The sequence below is a fragment of the Mercenaria mercenaria genome, chromosome 3 (assembly GCF_021730395.1).
Source record: "Mercenaria mercenaria strain notata chromosome 3, MADL_Memer_1, whole genome shotgun sequence".
NCBI lineage: Eukaryota > Metazoa > Mollusca > Bivalvia > Venerida > Veneridae > Mercenaria > Mercenaria mercenaria.
In genome coordinates, this window is record NC_069363.1 from 77,937,556 (window position 1) to 77,958,520 (window position 20,965).

General features: G+C 36.6%; 1 protein-coding gene across 1 annotated transcript in view; it reads left to right on the forward strand.

Moving 5' to 3' along the window:
- Positions 1-20,965, forward strand: part of LOC123524323 (microtubule-actin cross-linking factor 1, isoforms 1/2/3/4/5-like) — a 158,373-nt gene that overhangs the window by 55,419 nt on the left and 81,989 nt on the right. Inside the window, exons 23-27 of the mRNA XM_053539774.1 lie at positions 201-357; positions 810-893; positions 6,823-7,044; positions 8,615-13,876; positions 14,257-20,793. Coding sequence (XP_053395749.1) covers positions 201-357; positions 810-893; positions 6,823-7,044; positions 8,615-13,876; positions 14,257-20,793 — 12,262 coding nt within the window. The remainder of the gene's footprint in view (positions 1-200; positions 358-809; positions 894-6,822; positions 7,045-8,614; positions 13,877-14,256; positions 20,794-20,965) is intronic.

Below are 20,965 nucleotides of genomic sequence, written 5' to 3' on the forward strand. Positions count from 1 at the left end.
GAAATGATGAAGCCATGTTCTCTTTGCATAATACTCAAGAAAGGTATCCTGGCCCTCTCTTTATATTTACACTGTGCAGGAGGGTTCATTTTACATGCACATAAATCTTGACAAATCACAAAAACATAAATACAATGTTCCGTGGCAGTGATGTCAATAAGCCTTACTTGCTGTAAATGAAATGAGAATATTTTCTCCAGGTTGAAGAGTATGAATGATGGAGTAGACTCACTGACACAGTACACAAATGGTTTCGCCGAGGAACAACAGTTTGTGGCAGAAACTCAGAACAAGATCAATGCCCAGCCACCCGTATCAAGTGTGGATGATGCTAAAAGATCTGTTCAACCTGCTATGGTATGTTATAACTTTTATGTTTTTCAAAAAACTTTGATTCTGTAAAAAATTTACATATTCAAGATTTTATTTGCAGAATCATGTTAGATGTACAACTGGAATTAGAGGTAGAAAAATTGGTATCAGTGTTGCAATTTTGACATTATTTGAACAGAATTTACTAAGAGTATGAAAAGAAAAGGAAGTTGTGACAAAAACAGCCAATGTTGCAAGTGCACTATTTTAAGATAGTTTAATGTGTTGTTTCATGATTTCAATGCATTGTAGAATTAAAATCAAGTAGCCATGGTTTTATGATAGTCTTGAATTTGCTAGACTCTTTTCTTAATTACAGACTTCTTCTAAGCACATTTAGTTGATGTTAACCTTTTCTGCAGTTAACTGTATAAATTTTGCATGTCAGGTTTTTCTGTGTTTAAAAGACACTACATGTATATTTCTCTTTTTTTCAGTCAATATACAACTCGCTTGGAGAACATCAACACCAGATTGAGGCTGTGAATCGTCATGGTGGACAGTACATTAGGGAAGCAAAGGTATGAAAAAAATCTGTACCGTATCTGTATGTATACAGTGATACGGTTTGGATATGTACAATGATACGGTTTGTATTGCAGCATGGATTGTTCATGGTTTGTATTTAGTGTTGTAATGAAACCTTCTGAGTATTGTACGTATAAGCAATGGATCAGTCTATTTTAGGAATGAAACTCTTAATACTGTTGCTAGAACCTAGTGTAAAAAAATCTTGATTTCTTTCAGCCTTATTTCGAATGACTTTTTCTTTCAAGGGCAAGTTTAGGATTGTACAAAATTTGTTGTATCTTTTTTTTTCAAAGTTGAAAGATGCTACAATATTGTATAAAGATTTTAAAAATACATATTTGTTTGATAAGGCAGTAGGTTTTTTTTTTCAGCAATGTGTGTTTTAGCATTTCATAATTTACTGCAAGAGGGGTTTATATTTGGCAGTTTGATCGAAATTGGTTGAAAAAGTCATTCACACAACTTGTTCTGCATGCTAAACATGTAAGCAGAGTATTTCAGCATGACCAAGTCCTGAAGTATTAGTTAGTTACCTAAGTACGATAAAAATATTTTTAGTTATTTCAGAAAAAAATGGAAATTGAAATTTTTTCAGGGCACTGTGACAGAACAGCTGTCAAAACTTAAAATGTGTGGTTGTGACAATGCAGAAATCACAACAGTTTTATCTTTATATTTTGAGGGCTGAATGGAAAACTGACATAATTTGTTGAAACTTGCATGCCAGTTTTGCAGCCGAGCCCTCAGATATCCTTCTGTGGTGTGGTGTATTGTTATTGTCATGGATACTGTAATACTGTTTATAGCAATGTTACCTAATATGGATATATGTTCCTTTTAGTGAACCAGGGAAAAAAACTTAAGTTCTCCACCTCATTTGTAGATATATTTACAAATTCTAAATGCTGTCATATGGTGGTGTTTTTCAATCACTATTTTTAACTAACCAAAGTGTCTCTTTGGAAATTAATCTTATTTTACAATATTCATATTTTTAAAGCCGTTAAGAAATATTATAATAATTGAGTCATGATTTAGTTTTTTAAACTAACATAGTTATTCATGACTAAATTATTCTTTGATAAGTCCCTCCTAAAAGGAACATAAACCCAACATAGTTATATCTTGATAGTTACATGATAATGATACCTTGCTTGCCTCCAGATACGCAGGTCTAGTACGAGACCCTTCCGAGCTTTTTTACCTTTTGTTTCAGCACTTTTGTTGTTGTTGTTGCATTTACACCGTTCCTGCTTCATTCCTAATTCTTTGTTCAGAGTTTAAAAGTTTAATTTTAATAATGCATCCAAATGCCTGTGGTCATGCACATTTGTGTGTGGTACAAGAGGCATTTTTTCTGTTTCTGTCCACTATGCATGAATGTATGTACCACCCACCAGTAGTTTGGCAACACCCACCAAGTGTGCATTTGTGGCCTGACTCCGCCTACCCATTGTTGACTCCGCCTGCTACATGTTTACTCACCCAATCACGAGCCTTGTAGAGGAGTATAGAGGGCGCTGTGTTGCACACATATCTTGCTTGCGAGGTGGGAAAATATTATCGCAGTAAGTAATTATATCTATACATAATACGTAAAATTATACATTATTCATAAAGAAAATCACGTAACGTTTAAGAAAATTGCATTTAACTCTTATATATTTATCTAATTTACATATTTTTGAATAAGAAAAGTTTACTTCGTTGAATTTTGCTCCAAAAGAAGAAAATAGCAAGCTGTTCGTAATAAATTTTAGGGATGATATTTTAAGAATTTTTATAAACATTTTCTTATAACCAGCACTAACAATTTGTGTCGGTATTGCTTTTAGATATTGCATGTCCCATGTATAATGCTTTTGCATGCTTCCTTGACTTTAAATCTTAAAAAAATTGGAGAATACAGGTTTTGAATAGCATTTTACTTAGATACACTCTGCAGCTATAGACTTCCATTTGGTCAGTATGTAGTTTTGCTTAACTGCCTAGAAGTGATATTGACTGAGTATGTTGTCTAACGTCATTAGTATTGCCAGGCTGGTCAACAAAACTACATATTGATCCAAATATAAGTCTGTAACGGTAATATTATATACCCACAATATTATGGTTCATTTATTCTAATCCTTGATGAGACACATAGAAATAGTTTTTCGTCTGTGCACCATTATATTTCCACTTCGTGAAAATTGGAAGTTGGGTCATTTAAAGTTTTTGTTGAGTCATTATTAATTTTTGCTGAACAGTGCGAGCAGCAAGCAAATAGTCGTGTTTCAGTAGGGTATATAATATATAACAATAATGTTGGCCTGTAGCGAAAGAAAACTGATACAAACCAAATTAGAATAAATTTAATATTTTGTTGTAATAATTTGTTAATTTGGCAGCAAAATTATTATTTTGATACAGATTCATTTAGAACAAATATGTATAAATCATTTTTTTTAAAGAAACTTTAATTTCCACAAAACTAGTTTCTCCAATTTTCCTTAGTCGTATTTTCAGTTGATAACATCTCATTATCCTAACCCTCATTTAAATAACAAATGTAATATACTAAATAAACCAATCCTACTAATTCTGTAATCCTTGTATACATTTTAACATTAAAAGTTTTAAGATGCATTGTCCAAGCACACATACATAATAGATGTGATTCAAAAGCACATTTGTGATTTTTTTTTTGAGAAGAGAAAAAAAAAACGTACAAAAAAGGAAAAAAACAATTGTATGATGACATGAAAGATTTCTTTTGACTTCGGATGGCAGAATGTTATTAAGTTACAAAGTTTATCAACCTTTCGTATTACCAGTTTAATTAAAATGGGATTTTACTTACCATATAGGGCAAAGAAATTTGAATTAAATATTTGGTTGCCATTTTTGAAAATATCCAAGGCAATTTTCTACAAAATTTGTTCTCTAACAGTGTCACTGTCCTAATATTCAGGATTACAATGTATGGGCAATTGTTTTGGGTAATTAATTTAGGCCTTTGAAGAGAAAACTTAATTAATAATTTTTGTGAAGCGTGAGCTTATAGGCAAAAGCACAAGTAAAGTGATATTATTTGTGCATGTGAAAGTATACAAGGCACTTTGCTTGATAGAGTTTCATAAAACGCACATGCTGCAATTGATATGTGTTAGCATGTTTGAAATTTTTCGATAGTATTTGATAACGTAACATATATAACACAAAAAATTGGTGAAAATGGTAATAGATAGCAAATACTGAATATCTCCCTGGCTGTAATCAGACTCGGACTGGTTTTACACTCTGTTAACTTGAATGTCATGTATTATACAATTATTATATAAATATTATCAAATTTTGTACGAGTGTTTAGTCTTGTAAGGTTGTAAGTCATAAATCCACATTGTAGTAGAAAAGCTGCATGAAAAAGTTAATATGGTTATGCGAAATTAGGTTTAGCGGTGTAGTTTTAATGAGCGGGATCTGCAGTTGATAAATTATATGTGTTTGTTAGTGGGTTGTCTGTCATATTTGTGACTTGCCGAATGCATGCTTTTATGGTTTGTACTCTCTGATTCATATTAATTTGTTCATTGCTTCATTTTGACATAAGGCCATAGGATTCACTCAGTAGGTAAAGTACAAGGTTATCAGGGCTTTTTCCTTTAGCGGGGGTCGTTTACAAGCCCCTTTCACTTACAAAATTTTCTTTCAAATAATGCAGTTTTCCCTGAAAATCGTCTTTACGTCAAGATTTTTCTTCCTCATTCATCTAAATACAGGGCTATTTTTTCCCCCAGTAGCAGGCCCAGGTCCCTTCCCCTCTTCATGAAAAGAAACTCCTGAGCTATGTATAAAGATGTTTGAATTAAAACTTTCCGATGTGGAAATCGCACAGAAGGGTGGGGTAAGCCTGATCAATTTGTCATCGGTGGTTCGAAGCCCAACCAACGAATAATTGAGAAGACCAGCTGCTTATGATTCAATTGTTTCCATGTCGCTCTGATGAAATAATGCACGGAGGGGCACCTGGGGTCTTCCTTCACCATCAAAAGCTGGAAAGTCGCCATATGACCTATAATTGTGTAGGTGCAACGTAAACCCAACAAAATAAATAAATTGACAGAAGAGAGTATTGATTTCGTTTGTTTTCCATTTCTGCTTCATGTGGGGAAGTTGAAGGGAACAAGTTGGTGCTGGTATGGAATTGAAAAAACGCTCACCAACATTACATACAGGAAAATGTGTTTGCTCGATTAATGTCTTTAGAAAAGTAATAAGAAAATAGAAAAATATTGGGTCCTACAACTTACCAAGAGATTTGCTGTCATGCACAAATATTCATTTAGCATGAATTTTATGCTCAAGATGTGTAATTGCATGAAGTACTTTTGCATGTAGTTTTGTATTAAATGTGTGTACAGGAGGATGTCTAGGTTTAAAGTAGCGAGACTTTGGTGAATGTTGTTTCATACAAGTTTTTCTTACGGGTTTCTTTTGCATTTAAATGTCGCTGTATAAAATCTTATAAAAAAAGTAGATTTTGGCATACAACTGTGTAGGAGTTCAAGGTTAGGCTGTAATTGTCATGGTTATAGATCTACATGTTAGCAAAACAGGCTAACAACTGCCTTTCTTCGAGATTGTATTCTTGTGTGCTTTTATGCTAAAGTTACTATTATATCTTGGACCAAATTGTTGCTATGTAATTATTGGGTGTGTTCATGTTTGTGTCATTATATGTCTTTAAAAATAGAAAACTGAGTGCAGCTGTGTGAAAATCTGTGATCAGGCTTTGCGACCAGTACATATCCAGATCAGCCTGCGTACCCGAGCATTCTGATCTGGATACATTCTGTTGGCTTAACAGTTTTGTGCAAATGCTGAAATTGACCCTTATCTTGCTGGACATGATTGGTTCTGCCTTTGCGACTAGTGCAGATTATGATCAGCCTGCACATCTGTGCAGTCTGATCATAATCTGCACTGTTCGCCATTCAGTCAGTATCTTTTTGGTAAGCACCCCTTTTAGCAGTTATTGGTACTGTCCAAATTGAAAGATGGACAAGACTTTGTTCATTTTAGAAATTTAGCAGGGTAAGGGTTAATAAACAGTATGGATGTGCACTGATCTGGATCTTTGCCATTCGCAAAGCCCTAACGTTGGTTTTCGCACAGCCATGCTCTATGTAATGACGGATTTTGCAATATGTATTGTAACGAATTTTCTACCTTTAAAGAAGGTCTTGTGTTAAATACTTCACGAAATAGTAGATTGTAGATTTCTTCTACATTGTGGATTTATGGCTAGCTTTATGCTTTTTGTGATGTCTCAGTTAGCATTGCAATTAACAGATAATTACATAATTATGTAATTCAGAAAAATAATACGACACTTGTGTTGGAATGTAATTATTATGCCTTATGTATTACTTCACATGAGTAGTGTTGCAAAATGTTAAAACACATCTTGCGTTTGACTTTGTTTTCCAGTAAAGCTTCAAAAGATGTTGGGTCTTCCGTTATTCTCTATATTTAAAAAAAAAAAAGAAAAGAAAAAAGCATAATTACCTATTTAGATAAATCAGCAGTTTGTTAGTAATTTGTTGCTATATATAAGGTTTATGTTTATTTGTCAAGATATTTTTAGTGGAGGTTGGGGGGAGTGGGGGTGACGATGGGAATGAAATTCTCATTACTGGTCCGAGTACTTTTAACACAAAATCCGAAAGCAAGCAATTTTATAATTTTATGCTGATGGCAAGTGATTTTGTCTTTGCGACCAGTGCAGACCAAAACTTCTAAATTTTCCCATCTTTTTTGGGGCTTTATGGAAAACAACGCAACAGTTTAATGGATCTATAGCAGAGGAAAATGATTATGCATTGTTCATGTGGTTGTAATGTTGCAGATTCAGGTTAGATATTTTTGTTATTGCAGATCTACGAGAAGAAATTACAGAAATACCAGAACAGCTTACAGAGTGTGGATGCCGGTCTGGCTGAAGGGTTACATAAGCGACCACGACGAGCCTCTGGGTCAGAAACTGTGAAGACAGAACTCGACAACTTGAATCGTCAGTACATTGATCAAGTGCTCTGGGCTAACAGACAACTGCAAGAGATCAAAAATATTTTCTCTGAAAATAATATTGATGTGCAGGTATATATATATATCAGTTTTGCTATTACCCAAATACTTTGAAATCTTTTAATCTAATGGGCACACAATTTCAAGATTTTGGCCAAAACGGCTATTTCATGGGGATATAAATTTAAGGATTTTGACCTTTGAATCTTAAAATAAGCCGCACCATGAGAAAACCGACATAGTGCGTTTGCGACCAGCATGGATCGAGACCAGCCTGCGCATCCGGTTTCTCTTATTGCAATAGGCTTTGAAAGCGAACAGCATGGATCCTGACCAGACTGCCCAGGCTGGTCTGGATCCATGCTGGTTGCAAATGCACTATGTTGGTTTTCCCATGGCGCGCCTCAAATGAACTTCATTGAGATTTAATTTCATGGTCTAACTCAGCCATGAAATCTATGAAAATCAGTCCCCCACCAAAAAGACTTCACAGTATCTTTTTACTGTTGGTCGAATCGCCATATAAAGTCCGTATATTTTTTAATTTTTCAAAATATATTTATTAACCCTTGCGGCGGAAGGATTAATATTAAATTTCAGTTTTGACTTTGTAATTTTACTGCTTCAATGCATAAAGTCTGAGACTTGGACTTAGACTTTAGAGTGGTAAATTTTCTTTTTGCACTTGTCATTGTTAAAGTCACACAGAGAGTAAGCAATCTTTGCATGACTATTCATTCTACAGCTATACACAACTTTGCAAAATATCTTTAGTACAGATTGCAATGAACAAAGTTATGGTTCTTTGAATGTTTGCCATTCTAAAGTCTTAAGTTTCAGATGTTTAACTTTTCACACTTGTTTATCAACATTAGGTGACTGTGTATAGGCCAAGAACCATAACTCTGATATGCATTTTGTCAAAATTATGGCCCTTTTTGTACTTGGAAAATTTGAGTTCTAAAACACTATAAGAGCTATAGCTTTGAAACTTTGCAAACTTGTTTATCATCATTAGGTGACTGTGTATTCCAAGAACTATAACTCTGATTTGCATTTAGTCAGAATTATGTTGGGTTTTGTTGTACTTAGAAAATTTGAGTTTCTTGGTTGAAATTACATCTCATCTACATCTACATGGTACTCCCAATAGTCAATAACTGACTATGACTGGGAGGCGACTGTCTGGGGGACACTTTCATTGTTTAGGTCCACCTTTTTCTCACAAACTATAGAAGCTACAGCTTTGAAACTTGGCACACTTGTTTATCATCATTAGATGACTACGTAGGCCAAGAACCATATCTCTGATATGCATTTTGTCGGAATTATGACCCTTTTTGTACATAAAAATTCTAACTATAACTCTTTTCTTACATACTCTCTAGCACTTGCAGACGAGCGATGGCACCCATAATTGATGCTCTTGTTAGACTTTAAACATTGATTAATATATTATATATTTGAAGTAAGTTTTAAGTATAGTATTCTCTTTGCATCCTTTGTTCTTGCCTAATGGTTTATATCAAATTATAGGCCAGTTTGATATTAAATATTGTAAATTTTAAAAGTGTTTAAGATTTTAATCAAGTGAAATGAAACTTTGGAATCACAAACTAACCTTACAATTTTCTATTTTCAGTTCCCGGTGTTAGTTACTGACAAGGTGCCACTTCTAAGAACATTCAGAGCAGAGCTTACCAAACGTTCATCTATGTTAGTCGACGAAGATATGCAAGAATACTTCCAACAACTTGCTGATTTTGAGGGCTATGGTGGTCTTCAAGCCATGGGCAAAACTGGCCAGACATTTGGTAGCCAAACCACTATTAGTATATCTCGTCCAGAAAGCCATGTTACACCTACAAGAAATGTTAACGTCGTTGCGTCAGTTGCCTCGCCTGTGAAATGGAGAATGACATCACCTTCAATATCGACGGAAAGGTTATCGAATAAAGTGGCTAGCATTTCAAGTCTCTCGGAAAATAATGTTCTGGAAGTAACTCTGCCTGGACAGACATTAATAACTGTGCAACAAGGTTGCCTTGCACCTCAAGGAACTTACTTGCATGTTCCGTCAATTTTGAATCCTGAAACTGGGCGTAAAGTTAATTTAGCAGAAGCCGTTAAAGCAGGTGTGTTCGATCCCAAACTGGGGACTATAACTGATCATAGGATCAATAAGAAAATGAATCTAGCACAAGCTACCGCAAATAAATATATTTCCAATGATTTACAAAGACAGTTGACATCTACTTGTGGCATTTCTGACCCATTCTCTGGGCAGGAATGCACACTTCTTGAAGCTATGCAAAAGGACTTATTTGATCCGTGCAAGAACTCTGTGAAAGACCCAAGTTCTGGGAAATTCATTCCAATTCAAGAAGCTGTTGCACGTGGACTTTTATCTAATGTTGATGCAGAAAATTTAGTAGGTGAAGGTGTAACAGTGACATTTATTACCCAATCACAAGCTGTGTTCACAAGTGATGATCTTGCCTCAACAACAATGAGGCTGGGTCTTGCAGATGTTGTTGAAAATGGATTATACATTCCTCAGTCTGGTAGAATTCTAGATCCTACCTCTGGACGTGAGTTAACAGTTCTTGAAGCAGTTGAACAGGGACTTGTTAATCCTACAAGAAAAGAAATAAAAGATGCAAAATCTGGAAAATTATTATCGCTCTCTGAAGCAGTTTCTAATGGTGTTATAGACCCAGAATCAGGAGCATACATTAACAAATCAAGTGGACAAAAACTTACTCTCGATGATGCATATCAAAGAAAATTGATCAATAAGCCCACTGTGTTATCAGCTGCTCTCCGTGAGGGTGCTGTATTGGAAAATGGTAAAGTGATTGACCCACAAACTGGACGCGTTATCTCCCTGAAAGAAGCGGTAGACATTGGTGTGATTGATTCTGACTCTAAAACTATTGTTGATACTAAAGCAGGAGACGTTTTGTCTCTAAATGAAGCATTTGATAAGAGACTTGTCGACCAACAGGGTTACGTCCATCCTGATAAATCGCTGAAAAAAGAATCTCTTACTGAATCTGTAGATAAAGGACATTTAAAGTTTGTTAAAGAGGACTTGAGTGTAGGTAAACGATGTGTGAAGGACACACGCAGTGGTACAGTGCTGTCTGTACCTCAAGCAATCAAACAAGGAATTATTACCAGCAATGGTGACTTTATTGATACGTCTTCAGGTAGGAGAATATTACTGAAAGCTGCCGCTGGACAAGGATTTATAGATAAAGATGTTGCCGATTCTCTTTTGAAAGACATATCAATGAAAGATGCAAGTGGACGAAATATCTCTGTTCTGAAAGCTATTCAGATTGGTCTGATTACACCTGAAAACGCAGAAGTCAGAGACCCCAGATCGAGAAAGACGTTAAGTTTACAGCAGGCAGCAAAAGAAGGAATAATATCAACCGATGATGCCATTAGCGTTCTAGAACTGCTTAGCCCAGTCATTGCTCACACTACTGTCACTACACGACTGCAGCCAGGTCAGCAAGAAGCTGGAATTCGCTCAATATCCGTGTCCGATGCAATAGCTAGAGGCTTGCTGAATGAGAAAACTGGTACATTCCGTGATCCAAACACAGGTGCTTCAATGCCTGTACAAAATGCAATTGAACAAGGACTGCTGAAACTAACTTCAGAGTGGCCTTCAGACACTCTGAGTCTTGATGACACTACTGATGGTAAATCAACAAAAACAGACGTAGATAGATGGATGCAAGAAATTCAGACAAACCCAGAAGTGAATGAACAACTGAGGAGTACTGGACAGGCTACAGTTGAATCAAAGTTAATGAAAAAATTAGGGGATCAGAACTATTCGTTTACACAAACAGTAGTAACAAAGCCACAAATAACTGAAAATGTTGTGTCTGAAACTAAACATTTCAAAGTGAAATCAGTAGTTGATCCAAGAACAAAGACTGAAATAGGTGTAAATGAAGCAATTCATAGAGGTCTGTTAGATATGACTAAAGGATTATTTATTCATCCAGTCACTGATGAGAAAATGTCAATAGAAACGGCTTTATCTAGAGGTTTTGTTCGCGGTATTGAAACAGCTGAACCAGCTGCTGGCACTGTGAAAGAAGTAAAGTCATACTCGCTCACTGGAGTTATACATCCAAAAACAGGACAGAAAATCTCAATAAGTCAAGCTGTGAAAGACGGTGTTCTTAATCTAGATAAAGGTCTATATAATGGCGTAGATAGCAAAGGAAAAAGAGTTTCAATGAAAATCAGTGAAGCAGTTGAAAAAGGACTTGTAATTGCTGGAGAGGAAAGTACAAAGTCGGGACCTGGACAATTTTTACATGAAACAAAAACGTATCAATTGAAAAGTGTTGTAAACCCTGTTACACGTGAAAGATTAGAAGTTGCAGATGCAATAAAGCAAGGGTTACTTGATGAACATAGGGGTATATATACACACCCAAGAACTGGTGAAAGACTAACAATTCCTGAAGCTATTGAAAGAAAGTTGATAGATGCAGAGTTAATGTCAGTAGTTTCTAATGCTGAAGGTGAAGGGAGTAAAATAATCACAACTAAAATGACAACATTAATGGTTAAGTTTGTTGTAGATCCAAGAACCGGTGAATCTATCTCTGTAGGTAAAGCACTGGAGGAAGGTATTCTAGACAGTTCACTGGAAAAATACACAAATCCAGTAACTGGTGAAGTTATTTCGTTGAATGAAGCAATAGATCGTAAGCTTGTGATTGCCCAACCTGCAGCAATTGAAGGGTCAATATCAAGTTCCACTGAGAGTATACACATAGATGCAGAAGAGGAGATAGTCCAATCTAGTTTGACAGAAGAAATTTCTTCAGAAACTGTGACTTTCAGTATAGGCAGTGTTATTGACCCACGTACCATGGAAATGATGTCATACGATGAAGCAGTCAAATACGGTGTTCTTGATATCAATAAGGGAATGTATAAAAACCCAATGACAGGTGAAAGTACACCCATTAATGTAGCTCTTGAGAAAGGACTTATTCATGGCGAAGTGACATCTAAAGTTCGCGAGGATGATCTAATGCATAGCAGTGTTGATACTGGTGGTTTATCATTCCCATTGAAGAAGATCACGTCCGTTGTTGATCAAAGAGACAATAATGAAATTTCTCTTGACAAAGCAGTTAAAGATGGTATTATAGATATTGAAAAGGGAACATATTTTGATGTTAATACCATTCAGAACATTCCATTAGAACTTGCACTTAAAAGAGGTTACATAAAACTTTCCAAATCAACAGATGCAGCTGATATTGAAAGAATGAAAAGGGAATCGGAACGAAGGGAATCGGAACGTGAAAGACGTCATTTGTCCACAGAAAATGGTTTAGATCCACAGGTTGATATGAAAATGGAAAAGTTTGGTGTGACAAGTGACAATAAGGAAGAAAGTGTGTTCGCTGATGAAGTATTGAATTATAGAACTGACATAGAAAATAATGCTGATGAAAAGGATGGCCGAGCACCAATGGAATTCCACCAGCAGGAAGGAGTACGTACATGGAAGCAGAAAGAAATGGCTGTTGTTGGAAACATACCCGAACCAGAAAGTCCAAGATCAGAATCTCCTATGGAACTTGAACAATTTGAATTGACAGATGGAATGTCATTCCAGTCAGCACTGAAATTAGGTCTTATTGATGTGAAAACAGGAAAAATTAGAGATCCTGAGACTGGAAGGTACATTTCAGTTAATGAAGCTATTGATAAAGACATTCTTGATCCAAATAAACATGCAATGGTAGATATTCTTACTGGTAAAGAATTAACTTTGAAGCAGTGTATGGATAAAGGTATTATTGACCCAAGAACAGGTAAAATCAATGAAAAGAAAGCAAAAGCTGAAAAAGTACATTTAAGACCTGATATTGATGTGAAACAAACAAAAGCAAAACCAATGAATTTATTAGATTGTGTAGCTTCAGGATTATATGACTCTGATACTGGTATGTTCACAGAACCTAAAACGCAAAGAACTTACACACTGAGAGAAGCTGTCAGTCAAAATATCATTGATGGAAACTTAGTATCAGTTCTTGATCAACAGACAGGTGAAAAATTACCACTAGTTTCTGCATTACGTCAAGATCTGATTGATGGAGTAACTGCTGAAGTGGTTGTTTCAGATAATGATGACAAAATAACACTGTTACGAGCAATACAACAAGGTCTTGTAGAAAACATGTTTGACAAAGATTCTGGTACATTGTATGATACATTAACTGGTAATGTTGTTAGTTTAGACAAAGCCCTAACTGAAGGACAAATAAAATCTGATGAAGCTAAAGTATTAGATACAAATACAGGTGAAATGGTATCACTAGATACTGCCATGAGAAAAGGACTTGTTGATGTTAGATCTGGGGCTGTAACTGATAAAGTGACTGGAAAGAAAATGTCTCCACAAGAGGCATTGAAACTAGGACTACTGGCAGTTGTAGGTGCACCAGTGCTTGCCAGTAAAGCAGTTTATGATGCTATTAAAGATAAAACTGATAAAGTTGAAAGTGAAAAATCACCACTGAAATATAAACAGGAAACTGAAAGTCAGAGATCTCCTATCAGATTGAAGTCAGAAACTGGTAGCCCTAGATCTCCATTAAGAATAAAGTCAGAAACTGACAGCCCTGTGCAGCAAAGTCCACCAAGGCATGTTAATGGAGTAACTCCCATGAATGGTGACGTGTATCTTCCACATACCGAGAACTACCAGGAACAGTTGATGCAGCCAAAGACGACAATTGTGTATGCCAAACCAGGTGACAGGATACGACCTTCACCTCCACAGCAGTTGTTCACTGATTCATCACCCAGTGCTGAGGAGTACCACCCAGCAGACAGATATTCAGGGGTAAGTCTTTTCCCTACATTCTGCTTTCTGTGTTTCTTTTATTTTTCACCTGTTTCTCTTTTCTATGCAGGGTTTGGGATTTTCAAGGATATTTTGAACTTTCGACGGAACAAAAGATATATATTAATGATGTTTTGATATCTTATTTCTTGTATCTTTTGGCATTAAAAGTAGCAAGTATCAGACTGTTCAAAATATCCTTGGAAACTGTGGCTAGCAGCCTATCATATAATCTGAGTAGAATTAAAACAAGTGTAAATGTGTGCGTGTGTGTGTGAGAGTGTCACATTTTTTTCAGGATCAGGGTTTCTACAGGGATGGCATATGTTACTACTAGGTACTTTTCTAATAACCCCTAACACCACATTATCTTTTGACAGCTTGCTAACAGTGACATTGTGCCTGGTGAACTACTAACATCTACCACTACTATCAAAGAAACAAGGGAGGAGACTCTAAGGTTGCCGTCTGCTGTCAAAGCCAAGGATCTTATAATTGATTGGTCAGCTGGAAAGGTTGTTAAGACATCTACAGGTGAGGTTATGGATGTGGCAGAAGCAGTCCAGAGGGGCTATTTAGACTCGGAGACAGTGGAAAAACTAGCAGAAACTGGAATCCAGGAAAGACCAGATATTGATATAGATTGGGAGAGAGGAACCATTCAAGATAAAGTCACTAAGGTTATCATGACAATTGATGAAGCTGTTACACAGAAGTACATTGACAGAGACACAGCTGATGTCCTCAAACTCATATGTGGTGAATGGAAGGAAGCAGAAGTAAGCGATAAACAAGGTGTGAGTACTATAATCACAAAACTGACATCTGATGTTAGAAAGGAAGACGAAGAATTGAGAAGTTCCAAAACCGTAACACAGTCCATAACAGGATCGCCAGTGAAAGCTAGTACACCTAGAAAAAGAATACAGTCTTTAAATGAATATATGAGATCTGAAACATTCGATTCAGCTCACTTCATAGAATCAATAAGAACTGGTTCTTTGAACACTGATGAATCTTATCTAGTGAATCCACAGAGTGGACAAGTGATCACACTTACAGATGCCATAGAGACAAATGTTTTTGATGTTAACACAGGCCAAGTGGTGAATGTTGAAACAGAAGAAAGATGCAGCCTTCAAGAAGCTTACACCCAGGGTCTTGTACCACCACCCGGAGAAACTATTACTCGAACAATGCAGTCCGGGTTTGTGACAAATCATTTCCAGTACCTTGATGATCACTCTGACAAACATATCCATACTGCTATACAAACAAATCTTAAAACATCATTAACTGAGCCTATGGAAAAGCCAAAGGGTATGACATTTAGGGAAGCTGTAGAACGAGGTCTTGTGGATGAAGGAGCTGGAACATTTTGTAACCCACTTAATGGTGATATCATGTCTATAGCTACAGCAATTGAATATGGCTGGATATCTGAATCAGGAGAAACTGTTAGAATCGAACCAGATAGAAAGTATGAGAAGACAATAGTGGTTAACCAGAAAGCACCTTCAGATGAATTAAAGAGACTGTCATTTACACAGGCTTTAGATCAAGGATTTATTGATCTTGGCAAAAGTCAGTATACAGAACCAACAACTGGGAACAGGATGTCAATTCTGGATGCAATAAGAGGACAGCTTCTGGAAACAACAACAGAGGAGGAAACAGTTGTTACAGAAAATATGACTTTGAATGCAGCTCTAGAGTCTGGTGCATTTGATGAAGAAACTGGTTTGTTTACAGACAAAAAATCTGGTCAGAAACTTACCTTTGCAGAGGCTATAGCAAGAGGTTATATTGATGGAAACTCTTCAATGTATGATGTGGAGACAGGTAAAATGTACAGTTTGAATGAAGCAATTGCAAAGGGAAAAATAGATGCTGTGACTGGTCAGTATGTAGAGAACGCCTCAACAAAAACGTCGTTGAAAACTGCAGCTAAGAAAGGTTTTATTGCATTGATTGGTGCACCTTACTTAGCAATCAAAGCTGCAACTGGTAAGAGAGCTACCCATGAAGATTCTGTAGATATGAGTACATTAAAAAAAAAGGGTAAGTCGGAAACAAGTGAAGTAAAGAATGTACCTGCAGTAAACGAACCAGTTACCATTGAAGCAACCAAGTTCAGTGTTTTAGGTCCAACAACATTAGAAGTTACACAGGTTAGAGAGTTGACTTCAGTGACTGCTAAAGATTCTGATATGATGAATTTTATGGAAGCTGTATCCAGTGGATACATGAACCCTGAAACTGGCATGTTCCAAAATCCAGATAATGGCTTATATATGAACTTGCAGAAAGCTGTACAGGCTGGTCACATACATCCAGATTCAGTAAAAATACAGACAGAATCGGGCAAGTTTGTGAATCTGCAAGAAGCATTAGATACAGGGGTAATAGATAATACTGGTCAATCTTTACAACATGGTAGGTATACAAACCTTGAAGATATGCTACAAGATGGAAAACTGCAGGAGACCATTCCTGAAGTACATGCGGCATCAAGTTTAGTGATGAAAACCACTGACAAGATCAATGTTGATTCTGTGATGGACCCAAGAAACAACATTTTATGTAGTCTTAGTACGGCCCTTGATACAGGATTGATAAATCCACATGATGGTACATATACAAACCCCAAAACTGGAGAAGTCTTGAATATTTTAGAAGCTGTTAATTTTGGATATATCCAAGGGCAAGTGATTGACAGTATCACAATGAAAGAAGGGCTCTCTAAAGAAGGATTTAATGCAGAGGTGACATTTTCCGAGAAGAAAAAGGTTAAAGTAGCAGCAGTGCTAGATACTGAGACTGGAGATAAACTTTCTCTTCATGAGGCAATAAGAAAAGGAATAATTGATGAATCTGAAGGAAGATATAGAGATGTTAAAACTGGTCAAAGTATGGCACTACTTGATGCTATGGATCAGCAATATGTTACAGCAAGTGAAATTGATGCAAATATGATGTCATCAGAGAACTACCAGAAAACATCAGAGAACACATTCACACAAACAAAATCACTGGACATTACAACAGTTATAGACCCGTACTCCAAAGAAGAGATGTCAATTCCAACAGCTGTAGAAAAAGGGGTTTTGAATGTTGAAGCAGGAATTATAAGAAATACAAGAACTGGAACAGAAATGACAATTTCTGATGCCATTAAGCAAGGTTATATCAAAGGTTCTCAGACATCAAGAAAAAGTGGAATATTTTCTGATACTCTACCGAAGAGATATGTGCATGAGAAAGAGACATTACATCTGAAATCTGTATATGATCAAGACCAAGGAAGATTTATACCAGTAAAACAAGCCATTCAGAAAGGAATTATTGATGAAGCGATGGGATTGTATGTATTGGAAGATGGTTCCACCATGCCTATTAGCAGAGCAATTGATGAGAGACTGATACAGACTGGTGATGATGAATCACGGGGAGATGAATCTAGTTCAATCCAGGAGAAAAAGTCATATATGATTCAGACAGTTCTGGATCCATCTACTGGTAGAAGAATAAGTCCTTCACAAGCCATTGACAAAGGATTATTAAATCTCAAAACAGGGGTATTTTATAACCCTTTGACTAGGGAAGAACTCTCAATTCCCCAAGCAGTAGATAGAGGATATGTGGAAGCTGATACAACTTCCCGACTTTCACCTTCAGTGCCAGTATTGAAACCTACAAGCGTTCAAGTCGAGATGGGGAGAAAATCTTTCACTGTCAAATCTGTCTTGGATCCTAGAACCAGGGAAGAAATGTCTGTAACAGAAGCTGTGTCACAGGGTGTGCTTGACCAGTCTATGTGTAAATACCTGGATAAAAGGACTGGGCAAACACTTTCATTGAGAGATGCTGTACAGAAAGGACTTGTTGTTGTTGAGGAGGCAAAAGATATTCCTGTTAAGACTGATGTGTATATGGAAAGTATAACCGTTAAATCTATTATAGACCCTTTGACTGGCAAGGAGTATGGATTAAAGAAAGCTATAGAAAAAGGTTTATTTGATCCAGATAGAGGTTTAGTGCATAACAGATTGTCTGACAAGATGATTTCTTTAGATGATGCTGTTAAACTTGGACTAGCTAGAGTGGAACAGAGGTCAGGATTAACAGATGAGGAAATAGTTAAAGGAATCATAGTTGAAAAGGTAAAAGATCCAATGACTGGTCAGGATCTTAATGTGAAGGAAGCAAAAAGAAGAGGGATTCTAGATTCTGATTCTGGACATTATGTTGATCACAAAACTCATACAAAGATTAGTGTAGAAGAAGCACTTAAAACTGAATTAATCAAAGGAAGAAGGACTTCAGACTCGGGGAGCTTCGAAAGGGAAAAGAAAGATCACAGGCAGATTGCTGTATCACAAGTTCTTGACACTAGAACTGGAACTGAGGTCACAGTAGACCAGGCTGTTCGTAGAGGACTCATTGACAAAGAATTGACAACTTACACTGATCCAAGGACTGGCAAGAGCTACCAGTTAGAAGATGCGATGAAAGAAGGTCTCGTTTCTGGAACAGTGGCAGTGACCGAAGCATCAAAAGTAAAATACAGCTCACCAACCTCCAGTATAACCTATGATATAACAAGTGTAACCAGTACAGCCACTGGGGAGAAAATGAGTGTTACTAAAGCAATGAAAGAAGGTGTTCTTGCTCCATCCGGTATGTTTGTTGATACAAAGAGTGGAAGAGTTATGCCTGTGTCAGATGCAATCAAAGAAGGTCTTGTTGATACGAAAATACAAGGAAATAAAAAGACAAAACATAAATATGATAAGTTTTATAAAATTGTTGCACCAGGAGCAGAACTCCCCGTCATTACATTCACTCAGGCATTGAAGAACAATTTCATAAATGGTGTTGAAGGAACATTTTCTAATCCTTTTAATGGAAAACTTACGTCAGTTGATGAAGCAATACTTTCAGAAGTCTTGGTTTCAGACTCTGGAAAACCATTTAAGTACAAAACTCCCAAGAAAGATGACACTACCTACACATTTCAACATGCTTTCAAAAGTGGACTCATTGATCCACAGACTGGTTTGTACTGGGATGCCAAGAAAGGAAAATCATATGAAGTAGAGGAAGCATTAAAGAAAGGGTATCTGTCTCCACTGGGTAATGCTTCAATTGATGATGATGGTTCACCCATATTGGTCAAAGAAGGGCTTGCCAAACCTTTATCAGGGCCTCACATAATTGAACTTGAACCAGAAGCCTTACCTGTTTGGAAAGAATCAAGTGTGCCAGCCAAGGTTACTGTAATTGAAACAAAATCGCCTTCCCCGACAGAAGAAACAAAGCCAGATATGGTTGATATAGCAAGTGTAACCAATACAGCCACTGGGGAGAAAATGAGTGTTACTAAAGCAATGAAAGAAGGCGTCCTAGCTCCATCTGGTATGTTTGTTGATACAAAGAGTGGAAGAGTTATGCCTGTGTCTGATGCAATCCAAGAAGGTTTTGTTGATACAGAAATACAAGGGGGTAAAAAGAAACAACATAAATATGATAAGTTTTATAAAATTGTTGCACCAGGCACAGAACTACATGTCATAACGTTCACTCAAGCACTGAAGAACAATTTCATAAATGGTGTTGAAGGAACATTTTCAAATCCTTTTGATGGCAAACATATGTCAGTTGATGAAGCAGTCCTATCTGAAGTCTTGGTTTCTGACACTGGTAAACCATTTAAATACAAAGCACCAAAGAGGGACAGGGTTACTTACACTTTCCAGCAAGCTTTTAAAAGTGGACTGATTGATCCACACACCGGTCTTTTCTGGGATGTAAAGAAAGGTAAATCATATGAAGTAGAGGAAGCTTTAAAGAAAGGATACTTGTCTCCACTGTCTAACGCTCCAATAGATGAAGGTGGTTCAGTATTTGTTGTCAAAGGAGGGCTGGTTAAACCTTTAACAACATCACACATTGTCATAGAGCATGAATCTGCAGTTTCACCTGTTACAGAGAAGGAAGTAAGTATGCCAGCAAAGGAAGTTACAACAGAAAGTCCAGCTCTTTCACCAACGAAACAAGCACCAGATGACATGGTTGATACTGTTCATATTCAGACTTTCGAGCCGTTAGCAAATGGTACAGAGCCTATCTTCCATCGTGCATCAAGTCCTGAAATCAAAATTGAGTACTCTGTTGAGAAGGGTACAAAATCAGATGAATCTGAAACTTCAGACATTCCTATAACTCTGACAGAAGCTATTACAGCTGGACTGGTAGACAAGACAACAGGACAGTACATAGATCCGGGTTCAGGTGATGTTCTGTCTGTAGATGAAGCTGTGATTTGTGGATTTTTAGAAATGGATAGACCAGAAAAGACTTTTGATGTAAAAGTTGAAGAAAACCTTAAATCACCTGTATCAATTACTGAGGCATTAACTGAAGGTACTATTGACACAGAGACTGGAAAATTTACTTGTCCAACTGGAGACACGATTTCTCTTCAAAAAGCAATACAGCTTGGATATGTTCAAGCCAAATTGTCAGATGATGATAATGATGATGCTGATGATGAGGAAAGTGAAATGGATCTGCATCCCATAAAACAGCCAAAGGACCAATATGTAACTGTCAAGCCAGGAACACCATTTTCACCAAAGCGTGAAAAAGTGTTCAGAGAAGGAAAGATGATTTCTAAAACTGCTACAGAAGTTGTTGTCTCAGAAGGATCAACCACATATATTACAAGACCTGGATTCTTCATTGACTCCACAGGAAAGGTTGTTAATACTGTCACAGGTGAACGGATGTCCATTCAAGATGCAATGCTTTGTGGGATAGCAGACGTAGAAGCTGTAGAAAGCAGTGGACAAGTGAAATTGGTTGGCTCTCACTTTGTCCCTCCAAGCTTGGATGAGGTTGAGGCTGAGTCTGTGGTGAGAATAACTCGATTAACCTCTAATATTTTACATTGTGTAGCATGAAAGTTGTTGTGAAAGGATTGCTAGCTGAAATCATTTATATCAAAACTGTAAATGTACATACTTATATTAACTGTTCAAAGAAATGAAGTATATTTTTTTTTAAGTTGTACAACAATTTAAAATA